Here is a 20,546-nt window from a genome sequence, read left to right on the forward strand (position 1 = left end):
AGTACTTTCAGACACGGCAGTGTCTGTGCAAATTAACTAGTACTTTCAGACACGGCAGTGTCTGTGCACATTAACTAGTACTTTCAGACACGGCAAAAGGTGAAAGGTCCAAAAGCAGGTAACGTTTGATTCAGGGGCCACAGCGTGAAGGCTTTCTTATTTCACAACAGAAAGATCATCGTATCATCTGACAGAAACAGAGAGCACTAGCTAAGCCCCCAGGTACTGACCGAAAGGTCTGTGAGGTTCAAACCCCCCAGGTGCCCCACGGAGAAAGACGTGGCAGCTAGCTTCCACAGAGATCGGTCTTAGAGATCTACTCTGAGCTATGGGATGACTGATCCAGAGTATCAACTCAAGGGCAGTGGTCTGGGTTTTTGTGTGTTGAGTGTTCTGGCAACTGTGTAGAAATGGACTTGAAAATTACTGAGACGAGAGTCAGAGGAACCAATTACAAGGTTGTTCGAGTAATTTAATGAATGATGATCAGATATTGAATTCTAACTACATATAGTAAGAAGCCTGAATAGTGAAGATTGATTCAAGAAATATGTATTAGGCAAATTCTAGATGGCTTGATAATCAGCTGATGGTGGAGAAAGATGCTCCAAAGACCAATGAAATCACTAGTGAAATGCAAATGTGAGAAGATTTGGAGAAAGAATGATGAATTCAGTTTTACAGCCACAGCGTTGCAAGTCCAGGGTGGAGTGAGTGAATATGTACACCTGCATACCGTGGCTATCAGTCAGAAGCCAGATGGAGAGGTTTGCATTGAAGATACTTTAAGTTATTTAAAAAACTTGTTTTATTGAGGTGTGGTTCACATACAAAATATTCACAAATGTTATGGACGGCCTGGTGGATAATAAAACATGTAGACAATCACAGAACCAACACCACAAAGATACACAACAGTTCTAGCATCACCCCAATTTTCCCACTGTACCTTGGAGCTGCTCTCCGCAGCGCTGTCAGTAAGTACAGGGGTGGGAGGTAATGCGATGGAGGGAGCTGAGAACACACGGCATGTGCGCACGATGAGAGCGGGCCTGGAGAGCACTGCCTTGTGGGAGGTGGGCAGAGGAAGAAGCTCGAGGACAGTGAGCGAGGTGCCAGGGAAGCAAGAGGAAAGATAAGGGTGCAATAAAGAAGGGGCAGCCAAAGACATCGAGTCGAGGAGTAACCAAGCATAACGATTCTAACAAAAGTGCACAGCACTCGTCAATTCGGTCTGCAGAGACCCTAGAGAAGGCTGTTGCAGTGCGGGGATAACAGCAGAAGCTCCCTTGCAGTGGGTGTGGGAAGTGATTGACAGAAGGAAATAATGCAGCAATATCAAGCATGTTTTAATGAAAAGGACCAAGGTTACAGTTAAAGGGTCAGCTGAGTGAAGATCAGGGAATCTGGAATTCGCACTTGAGAGATGTGGACTCTCATCTCTTGACCACCACTGACTAGTTGTATGGCATCTGCTAAATTTGAATTTACCTGGGCTGTTTTCTTGGCTTTCACATAAGCTGGCTGAGCTAGACGATTTCCACTGGGAACCCCTGGCCCTGTATGTGCATCTAGCCACATGATCACTAACCCTGGCAAGAACAGTATCAATGGACTGGTGTCAGCAGCAGTGTGTGTGCAAATAATTCCTTAGAGAAATCAAACGATGAGGGGTGCCGGAGAAATGCAGGCAGAACACCACACGCTTCCAGGATCTCTCACAGTGCTCCAAGGACCGGAGATACTCGTTCTAGATGGGCAGTCCCTGACCAGACAGAAGAGCTGTGGCAAAGAACTCCAGAGGAACTAGCATTCACTCCACACATACGAAATGTCCGTAACTCACTGGGTGGTTTTATGCGTAGAAAACGCTGTATGGTCGCTATTTTTGTAATGGTTCAAATGATCTCTTCATAAAAATTAACTCTGGATTAGACTCATTGTGGTTTTTTACATTGATGTGTATCACATACAAAATTTGAAGGGCAAAGGGAAAAAAGTCCGTGCTGCCAAAGTGCAGAACAAAACTCTCATTGTCCATTTAAATTAGCGATGGTAAGATTGGGGAACCGAGAAAACGCTTTCAAATTTACAAAGTGTTAAGCAGCGTAAATGGGGTTCACATTCTGACCTCCTACTTTCCATTCCAAATCTCTGTACTGCATGACAGCTAACTACTCTTAACCTTCGCTAAGTGTCAGACAGCTTATCTCCCATCCAATTGTCTCAGTGTGGGATTTAGCGGGTATACATTCTTCCCTAGCTTTGTATTTAAGTTAAAGTCCCTTTTAATTAGGGAATCTCGTCTCAGTCAAACAAAATGCTTTCTCGTTTTTTGAATCTATCAATACCCTTTTGTGATCCCAAGTCAAAGCCCAGGAAAACTCTAATCCTATTTTTTGGTACAGAAGCTGTGTGTGCAAGGTTTCTAGTCTCCTGTGGTCTTCCTTTCCCTTGGGAAGTCGCAGTCCTCAGCAAGAAGAGATGAAAACACCACTCCACGGCTCAGTCTTCCACTTCCTACCTAGGGTCCTGAATTCCTACCTATTCAAGCCATACTACTTTTTGTGATAAAATGTATTCCCACACGATGCACCTGTCTGTTAGCAAACATTCCCGCCTAATCTGGTGACAAATGTACACAATATTCATAATAAGAAGTCAGAGAAGCTTAACTATGCTAACACTGAGTGTGAGCAAATCCATTTTCACTGTATGTCTTTTGCTTAAGGTGCCCTGGTGATGCTGTTGGGTAAGCGTTGGGCAGCTAACCCAAAGACTGAGGGTTCAAACCCACCAGCTGCCCCCTGGGAGGAAGATGAGGTAGGCTCCCATAAAGAGTTAGAAAGCTTCAGAAACCCTATGAGATAGGGTCAGTAAGAGAACTAGCTCTAGAGCAATGGCAGGGCTTGGGCTTCTTTTCTCGTTAGCCATTATTCTTAGACTTCCTTGGTAAAACTCTATACAAAGAATAGGTCATTTTCAATACCATTAAAATAATATTGCCCACTGGGTATTTTTTAACTTTGGAGGGTGCAGGAAAGAGATGGGAACATAACAATTTTCTGACTTAAGCAACTCGGAATTATATATTATTCAGTATAATGAAATAAAAATAGTGATGATGATGAGAAATGGTGAACCAATTAGGGAATTTCAGAGATAAAAAATTTACCACTGACTCCTACTAAAGGAAAAGAGATGACACTATTCTCATTGTTAGAATTTCCTTAAAAATATTTAAAACGCTATGTTATGTAAATGCAAGACATTAATATGTTAGGTAGAATTAAAGACTTGGCCTTCCCTTCCTTAAGGATACATTTCCCTAATCTAGTACCTCTAACCAAATTAACATAGTACACAGGCGATTCATATTCCCTCCATCAGTAAAATATTTCCTCTCAAATGGTATTTATGATATTACACACTGATTTAGAAACATCTCAAAATGTAAACTGTGAACAGATAGGAAGAAACCAACCCATACATGCCTTGCTAAGAAATATGTGAGCCTGGTTTTGTTTAGTTTTAAATACAATATACAGTCACTTTTAATCCATTTTATATACTATTTAAAATAAGCAGAACACGCAAGCTCCTCCAGATATGTTTAGCAAAAAAAAAGTGAAAATGGAGTCGTCAGGAACAAAAATGTTCCTTTAATAATTCATGTTTTAAAAGGGGTCACAACACATCTTAGGGCCAACTGGGGAAATTTAAATATGGACTTTTAATAGATGCCATCATGGATTTCCTTAGTTTATCTGGTTAATTTAGTTAAATTCCTCAGAGTAGGGTTGCTATGAGTCAGAAATGGACTCAGTGGCTTGTTTTACTGGTTAATGGTATCATGGTTAAGTAGGAAAATATTCTGATCATCAAGGGATGGCCTGTTGTTATCTTCAACGATCATCTGGCTTGTGCTTAATAGAAATGATTTCAGAGAGAATGAGAAAAAAAGGAATGTGATCAAATGTTGACACCTGAGAACTGTGAGCTATGTACACACACACACACACACACACACACACAGTCATTGTGATGTTTTTCAACTGTTCTACAGGTTTAAATCTTTTCAGAAGTTGGTGTGGTGGGGAGGGGAAGAATTTATCTTATGTGGCTAAAACTACCTAGAGTGCTTTCAGAGGAAACTTTCTGATTCCACACACGAGCCACAAACCCTTGCCCCAACTACATTCTTGCAGCTGTCCTCCCTTGTCAGTTTGAAAGGCTTCCCTTGGGTGAATGCGGAAAAGCGCAGACCGACTTGGGGTGGAGAAGGAGCGGCAGCTTGCTGTCACCTGGGGGCCACCATGCATGAGTCTTCTCAGCTCTCCCCCACCAGCGGACCGATGCCTGTCTGCATGCAGGGAGATGCTGCGGGGAGCCTCCCAGAAGGCATGAGTGCAGAGGGAAGATAAGGGAAGGCACTGACCCCGAACTGTAGAGCGACGCACCTCCCTGGGGTTTCCATTTGGATGGATGGTCAGATAGGGGCAGGTGGGGGAGAGGAGAGACCTATGGGGAGCCAGACACAACCATTAGCAGGAAGAAATCATCCGCAAGTGAACCTGCCTCTGCTGGGCTTCAAGGAATGACGACTTGCAAAAACGATTTCCTTACTTAATAGGCACGGCGGCAAAGGGAAGGTGAAAAGACCCTTCAACTGAGGAGGGAAGCGGAAAAGAACATGGAAAAGAGGTCTTGCAACTCAGAGAGCGAAGAGTTTTCAAACAGATGTGGGGGTGGGGTGGGGGCATGGCGCTCAAGACAACACAGAGGAGGGGGCTGAAACACGTGGGGGTGGGAACATACTTTCCTCACCACCCAGCAGACAACGGAAAGCAGCGACGGGTGAGAACGGGGTTCTCAACAGCCACAACCCCCAACGTGTTCTTCACCAACATGTATCCATTCTTTTGCATTTGCTCTTGAGGTCGGTATGTTGGCTCACAGTCTCTTACTTTCCTGTCATCATCTCTCTGCCATGCACACAAGGCATGGCTGGGGATTTCAACGGGCAGCGCAGCTACACTGAGATTCCAGATCTCAGTGGTCTTGGCATGAGCGCTGGGCTCTTCAGTCACAGAGAAGACAGTATCCTAGGGAGACTGGAATGAGTCCGATTTTGCACCATTCAAGCCAAAATGCTGCTGATCAAGAAGCTAGGAATTGCTAGCTAATGGCTATGGGGTGGGGGCGAGGGGGTTCAGGAGGGGGAGCACTGCACTGCCACAGAAGCCTCCCTTAGCCCAGGACCAGACCTAAAGCCGGGGAAGAGTGTACACCTAATAGTAGGGGCCGAGTCCTGGAGGTCACAGAGCAAACAACAGAAAAAGGCAAGTTACCTCGTCCGACTGGGAGGGACTGATTCTGGGCATTGGCGACACTTGGGGCGTTTTCAATTGTGTGCAGTTGCTGTCTGGCACCAGCTCTCTGTGGACAGTTTGGATGTGGTTCTGGAGTTCGCCCTCGGTCTCGAACTTAACATTGCAACTGGAGCAGCGCGTCTTTAGCCCCCCAGCCTTGCCTTTCCCCTCCAAGGCGCCCAGGCCCTCGCTGGGGCCCAGGCCGGGTCTGCTGGCGCTGGGCGGCAGGTTGATGCCAGGGCTCCCGCTCTTACTGAGGTTCACACAGCCGGCACACAGGCCATAGGGCAGCCCATTGATGTCAAGTTTCACCAGGTCTTGCTTTGAACGGAACTCTTTGAGGCAAGAGGCGCACTTGTAGAGTTTTTGGACATGCGGGCCACGCCCCGCGGCCTGCACGGCCGACCCATTCCCTGTCTTTTGCATGTGGAATGTCCCGTGGATCTTCAGCTCCAAGGTGGAGGTCACCGTCTGCATGCAGACCACGCAGCGAAAGCCCGTCAGGGAGTTTCTCAGGTCGGGGTGCATTTGGCAATGCTCCAAGAACTCCTCCTCGCTCTGGAGGGGCATCTTGCAAATGCGGCAGTTCCCGGTATCCAGGCTCTTACTGTGCGTGACTTTGTGCTCCGTCAGCGTCAGGAGGGAGGGGAAGCGTTCGCCGCAGATCGGGCACATGTAGTGTTTGACGGGCCCCAGGTGCGTCTGCATGTGCTCCCGGAGGCCGTTCTCCGAGAAGAAGGTTCGAGAGCACACGTTGCACTTGTAATTCCCTTTAATGAGCTCGGCTTTCTTCTTCACGATGGCGCTCTCCCCGGGGCGGATGTTGTGGTCGCGCAGCTGGTGGTTCTGCAGCAGGGTCTCCATCGTGTAGGCGGCCCCGCAGATGTCGCAGCCGTACATGGGCTCCGAGGCGTCCACGTCTTCTTCGCTCCCGTCGTGGCTGTTGTGGGACTCCTGGCTATTGGTCAGCAGCGTCTGCAGCTCCGCCTCCTCCTTCTGCACCTGCTCGGACGCGCCGTTGGTGCCGCAGTTGGGCGTCTTGGTTTCAAACACGCAGTGCTTCTCCCGCAAGTGCTTCTCCAGCAGGATGATGGCGTGGAAGGCTTTGCTGCAGAACTTGCAGTTGTACTTCTTGCTGTGCGTGGTGATGTGGCACTGCAGCTCCACCTCCGTGCCAAAGGACTCGCCGCAGAAGATGCACTTGTGCACCTTCCCTTGGTTTTCCAGGTGGTTGTGCTTCACGTGGAGCTGCAGGTCCGTCTCATTGCGGAAGTCCCAGTTGCAGGAGGTGCACCGGTAGACCTTCTTCTCGTTGCTGTGCTTCACGGCCAGGTGGAGCTGGATGGAGACCTTCGAGTCGAAAACCTCTTGGCACAGGGTGCAGCGGAAGAAGACGAAGGTGTGCATGTCCAGCAGGTGCTTCTGCAGGTCGTCCACGGACGTGAACTGCTTGTCACAGCTCTCGCAGATGTAGTACGTGGAGGTGATCATAAAGTGGATGGTCACGTGCTTCAGCAGGGATTCCTGGTTGGGGAATTCCTTGTTACACTGAGGGCAGGTCAGTTTCGGAAGCACAGTGTCGAGATGAGTTTTGAGGTGGGTCTGAAAGCTGTCGAGGGACGTGTACTTAGCACCACACTGGTTACAGATGTATTCTCCTGCGGGGCGTGGAGGGGCGCCTCCCACCGCCTGCATCATCTTCAGAGACGTCTGCTCAATGGCCATGGGGGAGAGGGGACTCATCGCCCTGGACTTTTTTCCGTTGTGAATATAATTCAGGGCCAAGGGAATGTTTTTATGATTCTCTTTGATATGCTTGTTCAGTTTAAGAACGCTGTTGAAGATTGGCGAGTTTGTACAATAGGAACAAGAGTAGACTTCGACGACGGGCTCCTTTGGAGTCCCGAGCACTGGGGACCCGAATCGGGAGCCGCTGAGGTCACAGTGGACTTGCCTTATGTGCTCTTCGAGGGAAGAGTCCGTGAGAAAGCCCATATAGCAGTGGGGACAAAAGAACGCGTTACTCTCCTTAGCTGCGGGGTTCGCAAAGCCGTGCGAACATCGGATATGCTCCTGAAGCGTGTTGAGGTCGTTGACAACTTCCGAACAGAAGTTGCACTGGTAGACGATGGCAGGCATGGCTGAGACGATCACACCGGGGTCCGGAGCTTCGTGCACTTGCTTCAGATGCTCGTTCAGGTTGTAGAGCGAGGGCAAGACCTCCAGGCAATACTGACAGATGTGGGCCTGTTCGGGCTTATCCAAATGCATAGTTTTCAGGTGAATCTGCAGAACGGCAAGACTCGAGAACAGCTGCTTGTTGCAGTAAATACAGCTATAGGTCACTTTCGCTTGCTTACTCGAGGGGCCCGTCAGGTCAGAGGTCTGCTGAGCAGCCCGCTTCCTCCCTCGACTCTTTGGGATCGGCGGGGCAGCTTCCACCATCGTGGAGCTGTCCACGGAGAGGTTAGAATCGGGGGTCGTGCTGGACACGGAGGTGTAGCCCATGGTGACCAGCGAAGGGCTGTTGCTGTGGTTGCAGGACTCCGGCTGCTGGTGGCTGTCCATGTGGCTGTACAGTTCCTCAACCGTGTGGAAACTCTCGGAGCAAATGCTGCACGAGTTCTTCTTCTCGCCGCCGTGCACCTGCTCCATGTGGTTCAGGAGGGAGGTCTCTTCCACAAACAGCTCGTGGCAGTAGACACACTGCAGGGCCGCACGGTCCTCGTTGGGGGAGCACTCGGGGTGGCACTCGGCAATGTGCTTCTGCAGGTCCTCCGGGAAGTCAAAGCCCTCCTCGCACTGACTGCACTTCTGAGTGTCCTTCAGCTTCCAGTCCTCCAGCCGGGACCCGGACTGCGAGCCGTCTTTGTTCCTCTCGTGAACTTGCATGTGTCCGTGTAAGGAACTAGAGGAGAGGAACCCACGGCGGCAAATGGCACATTTATATGGCTTGTTGGACGTGTGAGTCTTTAAGTGGATCTTCAAGTGATCACTTCTGGAGAACGCGGCATCGCACTCGCTGCAGTGGTACTTCTTGTCCCCGGTGTGGAGTTTTATGTGGCGGTCTCGGCTCCGCTTGTGTTTGAACAGCCGGCTGCAGTAGGTGCACTTGAAAGGCAGTTTGTCGCTGTGGCTCTGCTCATGGTGCTTTAGGTAGCTGAGGCGGCTGAACGACTTGTCACAGAACTGGCACGGGTATGGAAGGCCAGGGCCACCTTCTTCCTCTCCAAAGTCGCAGCCCTCTCCATGGCTCGGGGAAGTCTGGTCCTTGCTAGAAGGCGAGGAAGCGGGCCAAGAGCAGGAGGGGTCATCTTCAACATCCACTCCATCTGCAACGAGAAGCAATGGCACAATTCATTCCACATGCTGAGAACGCGGAAGAGTGAGTTTGCTGCACCCCTTCAACTAGCAGTCAGAGCTGGATCGTCTAGAACCTTTGGTGGAAAGATGGGTGGGTGGGTGGATGGGTAGAAGCAGGAGAGGGAGGAAGGGAGGGAGGCAGAAAGGAAGAAAGGGGCAAGGACTTTTGAATGAGACCTTTTAAAACCAGAGTCTCCAATGCTCTTATTCTACACTGATTTTTTTTTAAGATGGGGTTGTAAAATACAAAAAGATATTAAGTAGTTCTGTATCTAAATTACCCTTTTATTACTTTTTATCATTCTTCTTTGAAGCAAGGTATATATTACACATTGACAATTTTATTAAAACGCAGATTTTAATATATTTAATGTTTCTTTTGTATTCATTCTAAAATGATTTGCATATTATGTGAGCATCTGAGGAGCCCAATGAAAAGGGGAAATATTACAGAAATGGTTTTAAAATTAATGCAGTCAACCCAGATGTCTAATATTTAATAAAAAACAGTCCCCCTGCATTTTGCTTGTTTTTATATATATATATAAAAGGCAATTCTGAAGATCAAAATCTTTTATAAGGGTTATTATTGATACAGACCTTATTGCTTCCAGCAAAAAAATATTAAAAAGTAAGCACATGAAAGAAGACAGAAAACACAATAATAATTATGTCTTGTGTAATGAAAGGCAACCAGGAGTCCTTCAATAACAGAAAGATTCGAAAACCATCGGCCAGAAAATGGATTATTAAATGTTAGAGGGGTATTGCTGGATATTACATGTAGCTGGGATCAGGCAGGATCAAGGAGAGAAAAAAATGAGAGTTTTACCAGGGCCAGATCTTAATCGTGTATTTTGTTTGGGAAGTTCAAGAGGTGGCCTGCCACTTCTTCCTTTTGCAAAAGCTTCAGTGGCCTGAACTTCCTTAGCTAAACAGGACCTGCACTTTGAGGTGGGCAGAAACAAAGCAACTTGCTAAAAACTGGAAACAGGAAAAGTGATAAATGATTATGGTAAATGCTGAGAGATTTATGAGTAACAAAGAGAAGACAAACAAGACTGAAAGCCAGATATAAACTTAGCAAGTTATCCATAACGTAACTCCACCTCATCTTAGCTGGGTTTAAGTATGTTCTTCGCAAATGTACCCTCTTATTTCTGTTGTCTTCTTAATATCCGCATGGAAAATGAGACCTTTTCCCAAACAGGCTGTGAGATTTCTTTGTCACTTTTCAAAACAATCTATCACTCAAGATCAGAAGAACATTTTAAAAGCTTTTCCCTTGTCAAAAGACTGAGAACTCTCAAAACACAGACAAGTAAAAGAGGCAGACCATGGAGGTTGAGGGTGGGGAGCATGTTTGTTCTAGAAAAAGAGGTTCCATTAGGATTTTATTAAAATATTCTAATAACACTGATTTAGGGCACATATATGTATACATATATAACCTTTTTAAATTCTCTAAAACAAAAGTTCAACGAGTTAGATTATTCACATCAAAGTAGAAACTCGTGGGCATTATATAAATAAATTCCAAGTCGGCTTTCTTTAAGGTAACAAGATTTTGCTAGATTATTAAACTCTTGCTTATCCACAGGAACCAGATGAGGATCATTCCTTTCCTGCATCTAGAAACTGATGACAACACCATCTCACTATCAATGCCAGATGGCAACCATCTACCTCTGAGAAAACAACCAAACACCATTCCTGGCTCCCTGCCCGCTGCAACAAAGCTTCGAGGGACAAGTTGAAAACCGCATGAGTTTGCGCCCTCCTTTCTCTGCCTCTCTACGCGAACGTGCTCCTAGTGTAACAAAAGGTCTGGTAATCATGTCATTTACATGTGTAGGTGAATACATACAAAGAACATGTGTAGAGAAATCCAGCTTGCTACCCAGCTTACAGAAAAACCATTTTAAAAACTTGAAGATAATAATAAAAACTCAATGATGATTCTAGCTTTCTCCCTTTAGAAGCCATAAGTCACCAAGAGCAGATATTCCTAAATAAACCCAAGTGTTTAATAATACTGTCTCTTAATTCAAGGGGGGGGGGCTGGGAAGACTCTATTAAATTTGCTCGGCATTCTAGGTTAAGTCTACTCTTCATGTTTCAGCTTAAATCCTGTTGTTCAACTAAAAATATTTCCCAACACATCATCTCATTTGTACATTTGGGGATAACAGTGAATCAGAATTTGTCATGCATCTAGACTGGGAGACTATAACTAGTGAACCTGAACTTTTAGTGAGTGGATTTATTATTCAACTGCAGATTATTTGCAGGCAAGATATACGATTAGACAAATGTATGAGGAGTTATTGCGCAATGAGCCACTCTAAATAGTGAGCAATCACTGACCTCACGCTTAAATCAGGTTTCTGTTTGTGGTTCCATGACGGTTCTCTTCAGCGTGTAAATCTCAACTGAATGTCAAGTGAGCCACGGGGTAAGAGGTTCAAGTTTTTACCCAAGGCAGGATTCAAGGGAGCAGGAGGCTTCCCTCCAGTATCTGTAACTTTAAGATTAAAACTTAGTTGGCCTTTTAAAAATACAATAAAATAAAAGTGAATGTTGTCATGGATGAGGTGTCTGTGTTATAAGATATATTTTTTTTTTCTTCTTAATTACCTACAGAATTTGAAGGCTCAGGGCCAGGGAATGGAGTGATCAGGAAAGAAAAGGTCTGAGCCCGAGAATGGTTATTTTTAAAGTAAAGGTTCCAAAGAAGGCTGGTGTTTGCTTTAAAATATACATTGAAAAATCTCATGTATTACTCCTGCTATACACGGACCTGTTCTCTCAGGGACACACAAGGAATTCCCAAAGCTTCTGGGGGCGGGGTTGGGTCCCAGTTTGAAGGGTATCAACTTCTCCCAAGACCTTGTGAAGTCACTGTTGCTGGCTCTCTGAGGTCTACTAGAGTCCTCCAAAGCCGCCAGTCCACATTCACTTGACCATCCAGGCCATCGCAAGCATGCCCCAACACTGACATTGCGAATCCAGATTTAAACCAGTTCCGTTTCTTTTGAAATATGGAAGAAACGGGGGAAGATGCCGTCAACTTCCCTTTCTGAATCGACTTGAATCCCTCCCCACCACCCCACCACCCCCAACCTCTTCTACCCTCACTTACTGCTACTTACAGGGAGGGCCTTTCTGTGTTAAGGCAAGTTTTCTGCATTTCAATATCAAGTACTTAGCATGCCCATGTTAAATTTTAATTTATAGAAATCAGTCACTTTACACTCGCTGACTCTCTGAGAGCCACAGTTTTCACAGGGGAGACAGACAGATACACACACACATTGCTGGAAACCAACTATCCAGCCGAAAAGTCTATTTAAAGATGCAAATGCGTGTGCCTAGTTAGTGCAGCTGTTTTTCTCCAGCAACCGTACTCGCGGAGTTTCACCATTTCCATAAAGCACATTAAAACAAGTGTGTGAACACTCAGAGATGAAAGTCTCCAACACTCCTGAGACTTCCAGTGGAAAGTAGAGCCGCCTGACTTTTCTCCAAGCAGACAGGAATGCCCATGATTCAGCAGCCTGAGTAAATAAAAGAGGTCCTTATTTCCTAATTTCGCTGGCTGGCCGCACTGCAGCAGCCTCTGTGCTCCTGCCAAAGGGGACGCAGAACGGGGACTACACCCAGCCGCTGAAGGCCTGCCTTTGTTAGCCGGCCAGGCTTTCCCGACCATCTTCTGGCAGCCAACCCGCCACATCCTGCAAGGAAGACCTCCATCTCCGTGCGTCTTGCATCTGCTGAAACGGACCAAACAACAGATTTCGCCGGGTCTGTGTCGGAGGAGGGGGACAGCTGGAGACTCCGTTAGTAGCAGAGCAACACCTGTTCAGTCATAGTCATGGGGGAAAGTGCTTGCTAACAGCAAAGCGCAGTAACACGAGAAGGAGTTATTCCACAGGAAAAAGGCACCGGAGGACAAAGTAGCCTTGTGAAGGGAGGCATCAGCCACTCCTGGGCCGACCTGGGGAGGAGGGAGCAAAGACTTAATGGGCTTCGAACCTGGCTGTGGGCTGCTCAGTCTGCACATGAAGGCCCGAGAGTCTCTGGGTGCAGCCTGTAACCACAGCCAAGAAATGCTGAGAGGGGGTTCAGGTATAATTGAAGTGGACAGAAAAATAATGTTCTAGGGTTTTTTGTCCTAAAGGCAAAGAAGGATGAAGAAAAGATGTGCAGGAGGGTTAGGACTCGATGCTGATGCTACTTTAAGACAATGATCCAAGTCTTATTTGGTGTCTTGCTTGTTGCTAGGAGGCAATACTCACTGCTTTTAAGTTGATGCTGACTCACAGCAACCCTACTGGACAGAGAACTGACCCTGTGAGTTTCTGAGACTCTCACCCTCTACAGGAGTAGAAAGCCTCCTCTTTGTCCTGCAGAGCCAGCTGGTGCCTTCAAACTGCTGACCTTGTGGATTGCAGCCCAACATGTGCCCCATTACGCCACTGGGGTTCCTTTGGCCACTAATATTTCAAGGTGGCAGGGCCACCCATGGTAGGCAAGTTTCAGACTAAGACAGACAAGAAAAATCTGGTGATCTACTTCCAAGAAAATTTCCGCAAATGATCGCAAAAGAATACTGTCCAATATATTTGCAGGTGGGTTGGAAACTCTTAGGTTGGAAGGTTGCACACAAGAGCCAAAACAAGGGACTCGAGCAGACCAATGAGCAGAAAGGCAGCATGGGACCAAGCAATGGTCTCCTCGTCCTACCTAAGTCAGCACAAGCAGAAGCCACCTTGGGGGGCAACTAGACAACTGATCAGTGTCCAGGGCAAGCTTCCTCAGGACAGAGACTACGCCTCTCCAAAGGGTGACTTCACTAAGCTGGCTATTTAGAAGAGGATAAGGACCACACGCAAGACACAACTTACGTTGAATCACTCTAGATGTTAAAGATGCTATCTGAATCGCTGACGTTTTAGAAAGTTCCAACACGTCTTAGCTCTTCACCGGGCTAGCCTGCAAGAACTTGGCCAAGGACACCTTTGGCTATCAGAGATTGGTCACTGTCACAGCAGAGGGCCTGCTCCTCTGCCCTGAGGAGACTCAGTGCCCAGTACCGTGTGTGCGTGTGCCTGCAAGGGTTATTCAGCCTGGCTTTTTTCCGGGGAAACAGCATTTTCATCAATAGCTCCTTTTCATGGGGGAACAGCAGCACACGTACTGGCTGACATGCCTACAACGTCTCTGTCCAGGAGTGCAGTGACTCAGAATGAGAGCTGAAAGTCAAGAGTCTGGAGTTTTATTTCTAGCTTCATAACTGACTTAGAGAGTGACCTGGCCAAGTCATTTAATCTGCCCTTACCTAGGTATTTCACCTGCAATATGAAGATAATAATTCTTACTACTTACTCTCTGGGGTGTCAGAAAGATTAGTGAATGTTTCTAGGGCACCTTATCATTGCTAGAAGAAAAACTGCATGTGTAAACAAAAAGATTTATATGTGATGCATGTATTTATGCGTCCATGGGTAAGTGTCTAGTATAGAGTATCCACATATTTTAACATTTCCTTTTCCCTTAATGGAACCACTAGAATATTAGTGTTAAGGATTGGTCCAATGGAAATTGACATTGCCTTAAGCATTCACAGTTGCATATGTGGCCAGAAAGAAAATAAAACATAAATAGTTGGTGATATCTAAAAATTAATGGACTGTAAATCCATGCTGACTACATTGCAAGTATGAAATTATCATACCCAGGGTATAATCTTGGGTCTTTACAAGCAGGTAACCTTGAAGCAGGTATTTTGCTATGCAATTCTGAAGCCAACTATGTAATTTTGAAATTACTTTGCTTCCCCTTAAAACACTAGCAATTACAACCACTGCATTATTTAGCATCAAAATAAGTTAAATATAGTCCATTCCAAAAAACGCTAACAGTCAGTAGACAAAAATAAATTTCCATATTATTTTCCTTTGGGCTTTTCAAATTTTTTTTTCTACAAGCACACTTTAAGACCAACTTAGAACTTTTAAACGGAACAGAGTTTACAGCATCTTTTCATCAACTCACTCCTGGAGGCGCCTTCAGAGAAAGACAAGAGTGCTGGGGAAAGTGGACAGGCGTACACGAGTGTTCAGAGAGACCCAAACCCACTGCCATTGAGTAAATTCGGAGGCAGAGCGTCCCACAGAGGGTTTCTGAGGCTGTAAACTGCCTCCTCTTTCTGGCTAGCAGCGGCTGGTTGGGGCAGGGATGAACCACCAACCTGGGAGTTGGCAGCAGAATGCTTAATCCTAGTCAACCCAAACCCTATTTTAAAAGGTGTGTTTAATGGATACAAGTAATGGGGATATTTGTCAAGTTACACCAGTAAGTTTTAGATCATCCTTTTTAACATCAAACCAAATTACGTAATACACTGTTTGAGAATTTTATTTAACCATTTACATTTCTAAGGGATAAAGTCACTCTAAATAAACCCTCAAGAACTATTACCCAATTGTTTTCTTTTATTCTGAATAGAAATGTCAGCAGTTTTACAACAGTTGCAATTTTAATAATATAGCTACCATGCGTTCTTTATTTTAACTCAACAGCTCCGTATCAAATTCACTCCTTGGTCATATAACCTACTTAACTACTAAACAATGAACATGCTTGATGCAGCATTCAAAGGAGAACTGTTAACTTCAAAATGATTGATAACTCACAGATGTTTTGAAATGGTCAATATTCTGCACTGTTCTAGGAGGACCAATTAAATGCATTCAAAGTTAAGTTATGAGAAGAAAGGGTGGGGTTCTAAATAAAAGGGGTTGCCCATTCGTGATAGCAGCTGTGGCGAGTGGGGCTTTCTTTGTTAATAGCCTTACCAAGAATTCTAACCATCGGAACTGGGAGTTTTGTTTGTTTCAATTCTCCTGAAGAAAAAAGGGATGTCCTCTACCCAACAACCCTCTAGTGCTGAGGAGGCGCTGCCTACACACCACCAGACGTGGCTCTTCCTCCCCCGTGGCGCTCCGTCGGTAATCCTCGTGGCTGCGCACATTAGACACTTTTCTACTAGGGCTGCAGAGAGGAGGACAACTGTTTTGCTGGCTGTTATTTAAAGTTCATTTGAACAGACGGAGTTCAATGAATTCCATCTTCCAGAGCCAAGTTAAACAGAACACAGTGCATTCTTAAGCAGTTCACGCTTAACTCCACCTCTCCAATCAGAGGAAAAAGCTGACGTGAGACCAGAGAAACAGTCATCCTCTATCACGGAAATCGAGACATTGTGTTTTTGAAGCCAGACAGAAGGAAACGTGGCTTCCAATTATGTAGGGGGTGAGGAGTATTTTACTTTTTCCAGCTTTTGGATCACTTAATTACACACACGCACACACACTAATGATAAAGGCCAACTTTTTGCCATTTAATAAATGGCCATCATGTGTTAGGCATCTGTTTTCAGTGCACTCTAAGTTGTTTCACATTTGTTTATCTTCCCTGTAATTACGGCAGACATTAACAAAGTGGATTTTCCAAGTTCGTATTGGGTTGCTGGTTTTTCTCTCCTACTCTTTGGAGTCAGAAGCTGTGCGTGACTATGTCCTCTTCTGTCATTAGCTAGAACCTCCCTCACACCACAAGGAATTTGAAGCAGTTCTTGGATTGTTGAGCTCCTTCCCTTGCTCGACCAGCATGTATTAAGCTCCCACTATATGCTCAGGAGAGGCTAGGAGTAGGGAAGCAGCTCGAATCCACCAGCCAGCATAAGGGTGAGAGTTGAGGCATTCTACTGCAAAAAGTGAGACTTGGGAATCCATGGGGGCAGTTTTACCCTGGGCCCATAAAGGTGGCGAAGAGTCAGAATTAGCCCCACAGCAGTCAGTTTGGTTTGGGGGTCTATGCTCAGTTGCTGGCACTGGCTTGGGAACTGTAGAAAGATCTTGTTTTGTTTTTAATTTCCTTATCTTCATCTATAATGTCAACGTGTGACAGGCTACCTCACAGGTAACCATATGAGGCATCCGCATGGCCTTCTCAGAGAGCTTCCTGAACTGCCAAGATTTTACAAAGGCACTGTTATTATCACTACTATGAAAGTCAATGGGACCTTCCAGCTATAACCGATAAATGTGAAAACAGCACAAAGGAATAGAAATTAAGTATAATTCAGGTGCTGCTTTTTCTTACGATGAATCTAATAATACTCATACAGAACTTACAGGGCATAGATGCTGAAAAAATAAAAAGAAGCAAACCGAACAATCACTAAATGAAATATATGGTGGAACGCAACTTACAGGTGACTTGTGAATCACTCATTATTAGCTGCACACCCCGGCAGGTTGTGATGAATTCATTAGTGTAGTGAACTTACCACTAGGGAATAGCCTGCATTGAAAGTTCTGGCGCTTGGTTCCAGAGTGCTGACACCAGCCCGCATCACAACCTTTTTGCCTGTTTACAAATTCCTGGAGGCAAATTCGATTTTCTCCAAAATCTTTTCTCTAGCCTGGCTGTTATCAACTCAGCTTAGAAGAAACAGCCACACCTTTGGAAGGACTCAGGGAATTTCTCAAGGTCACAATGCTAATCATCACTCATTTCAAAGTAAAGTCTTCACTGTGGGGGCGCCGGGCAAATAGGGCTTCTGCCATTGTGAAAACCCAGTTTGACAAGGGCTCACTTGGAGAATGGGGACCCTCAGAAGGTCCATCCCACCAGCAGGAAGGTTGTTCTGAAGAACTGCCATAAACCACGAGCATTTCCACATGAGGACAGTGAATTTCCTTCCAAGGAAGAATCAAGGCTATCGCTGTGGATTGTAACATTAAAATGTAGGTTCCTGAGCCACTCGCCATCACACAGCATACAGGCTGGAAAACTATATGGCAAGGAATTCTAACAGGCCTGTAATGGTCTGTCTTTACTGGGGCCGAATCTCACCTGTTACACACCCTTGCCAAGCAGTGAAACTGACTGGAATGTTCGACAGTTTAAAAAGGCCACACTGTATACTTCACTGCAGATAAACCCACTGGAGAATACAAAAGTGTTGAAAGGCTAAAATTTAATTAATGACCAATTAGCACCCCCTGTGGGTTCATTGTGCGGTAAAGTGATAAATACAGTTAGCTAATGTAGAAAAAGCTGTTACCAAGATGTGGGGTAGGGTGCGGGGATATCGCTACAATTACCCACCTGCTATTGGAATACCACTGACCTTAAGTGTTCTTGATTTCTACCTTTCTGGGTAGAGATCCTGGAGGTCAAGGGCGAACAGACCCACTGGGTTGGGCACAGAGTTTGGCTGGCACAGGTTGTGGGCCTGGAGTGTGTCAACTAGTGAGTGTTCCTAACCAGCAGCTCCAACTCAAGAGCAGTTGATGGCATCACCCCCAAACCGCCGCCAAGTCATTTCCTACTCAAAGAGACCGCCATGACTGGATATTCACTCTATGGGGGAAGCTGTACCTACGTGAATATTATGAGCTGCTGGACTATCCTGAGAGACACTGTCCTATGAAGGGGCCTGCATTAGGGTCAAACCGCCAATGCCTCCTTCTCAGGACAGAATATTCTAGTGTGATAACAGAATCATTAACTTCCATATGAAGATTGATACAGCAAAATTGTAACTGAATAGTGAGACTAGTTCAAGTAATTAAATAATTTCGGGTGTCTTTTTATTTCTAATGGGATATCTTCCATCTACTGCCATTGAGTTGATTCCGACTCACACAGCCCCTGTAGACGGTTTCTGAGAATGTAAATTTTTACTAGAGCAGTCAGCCTCCTCTTTCTCCCTCAGAACAAACAACGCGTTTGAACTATCGACCCTGTGGTTAGCAGCCCAAGGTTGAACCCAGTGTCCCCTGGGCGCCGTAATATTTGTAGAAGTGCTGGTTACACTGCAAAGGGAAAAGTTATTTTCTTAAATAACTCTGGCTAGTGGGAGAAATAGGAGACTCCCTATTCCCCTCAAGAACCCACGGGGCTCTTGTCCTAAAAGGGTCACTATGAGTCAGCATCACAGAAAAATGTTAGAATAATTTTTCCATGAACTCCTCCAAGGTCCCTCACAGGCCACAATACCCGTTCAAAGTGTGTCCATGTGTCTGCATCTTATGGGTCTGCAAATGCAGATGAACCTTGCAAAAGTGTGCTTCAACCATCCAAGATATAAAAACCTGTGGCCAGTTTGGGATCCTGACTGCCCCATCCTGTCTGCAAGGAAGAACTTCTCACGGAACCTCTGCCGAGGCTCCTCTCACATCTGAGCCCTTTGCCTTTCTAACTGAAAATGGCCTGATGCCCTTTGGCACAGCTTGTGCACACCCCTGGGTCTGACGTCAACTATCAAAGGAAAGAAAATAAGTTGATTGACGCCTTCCCTGAGACTAGGAAGTCAAGGCTGTCATCCCGACTCTTCCCTTCTGCGAAGCATAAGCAGTGAGATCTAGGAGTCTCAGACTTCAGGAAAAACAAAGGCCTGGTTTTCACACACAGAGGTCAATGAAGATAATGGATAGGCTCGAATCCTGCCCTGGCAGCAACAGCTGATCGCATCCCTAAAATCCACACGCAAGTCTCTGGCCCAGCAAGCACCTTAGCTCTAAGTGCTACGTAACTAACTCTCAGGAGCCAACCGCCCTCTAACCGTCCCTCCAAATCTCAAACCTCAAATGACAAAGTAATCGAGTTTTCAGGGGTAAATCAACAACCAGTACTGATCACTTCTGTCACAAACAAAATATGAAACTTCATTTCTATTAATGCTCATTGACTTACATATACAAACCTGAGTCTCCTCCTCAAGATACGCCCGCCCAAGATACCCAAACCTACAGCCCACTATTTTCAAGTCTTAACAACCTAATTTGTCACTTGGTTTCACCCATGGCTACACAAATAGAAAGCACACACAACAGATCTCACAGCAGGGTCTTATCCCTCCCTCCCTTCCTTCCACCCTTTCTCTGAAAGGACTGGTTTGATTGGGTCTGGTTTGGGCAAATGAAACGTGATCTCAACAGCTTCAGCTGATTCATACTCTAGCCCATAATGACGCGTTCCCCACCATCCACCCCAGTGAGATACGAAAGGAGGACTCCTTCTCATCTTCCCTTCCCTAATTATTATTGTCGCCACCGCAACTCTACACCAGACTGAACCAGACTGAACGGGATGACACAGGCAGTGCTCCTCAATAGAGCCTACCAACCACCTGCACTGCAATCACCTGCACTGCCTGTTGAAAACATGGACCGTCAGGATACCGTATCCACTGACTCCAACCTTTCGGAGGTAGGGCCCCGAACTCCGGGTTTGGTAAGCTTCCTGGGTGCTTCCACTACTGTCCCAAGAGGAGGACCTTCAAGAGTCTTATATGTCCCTTCACTGCTCTATCTAAATCCTTTGGCTACATGCTGCTGCGGCTTCTCCATATCTGCTGCTCTACACTAGAACGCAGTTGTCCAAGGGTTCTCGTCTCTCACTTGAATGCTTAGTTGAATCCCAACTCTGCCAAGGAGCAGCTTACAGAAAGAAAAGGCTATCATTAGCCACGTTGCCTTCCCATTCTGCAACAGTTATCCCTCTCCCATTCTAAGTAGGACTTTACGCCTCAAATCTTTTCAGTAAATGATCCCTACAGGACCAGTGGTATGAGTGGCGATACTGGGAGGGTAGAGGGAGAGTGGGTAGGAAAGAGGGAATCGATTACAAGGAACTCTATGTGACCTCCTCCCTGGGGGATGGCCGGCCGGAAAGTGGGTGAAGGGAGACGTCGGACAGGGCATGACAAAATAATAATTTATAAATTATCAAGGG

At 45.9% G+C, this 20,546-nt stretch overlaps 1 protein-coding gene across 2 annotated transcripts in view; it reads right to left on the reverse strand.

Moving 5' to 3' along the window:
• ZNF521 (zinc finger protein 521) overlaps nt 1-20,546 on the reverse strand; it is a 314,538-nt gene that overhangs the window by 167,045 nt on the left and 126,947 nt on the right. For both annotated transcript variants that reach the window (XM_004702915.3, XM_045296279.1), the window contains exon 3: nt 5,352-8,704. In XM_004702915.3, coding sequence (XP_004702972.1) covers nt 5,352-8,264 — 2,913 coding nt within the window. In that variant the 5' untranslated portion in view covers nt 8,265-8,704. The remainder of the gene's footprint in view (nt 1-5,351; nt 8,705-20,546) is intronic.

The sequence above is a fragment of the Echinops telfairi genome, unplaced genomic scaffold (assembly GCF_000313985.2).
Source record: "Echinops telfairi isolate 266 unplaced genomic scaffold, ASM31398v2 ScPeMD7_7400;HRSCAF=8409, whole genome shotgun sequence".
Taxonomy (NCBI): domain Eukaryota; kingdom Metazoa; phylum Chordata; class Mammalia; order Afrosoricida; family Tenrecidae; genus Echinops; species Echinops telfairi.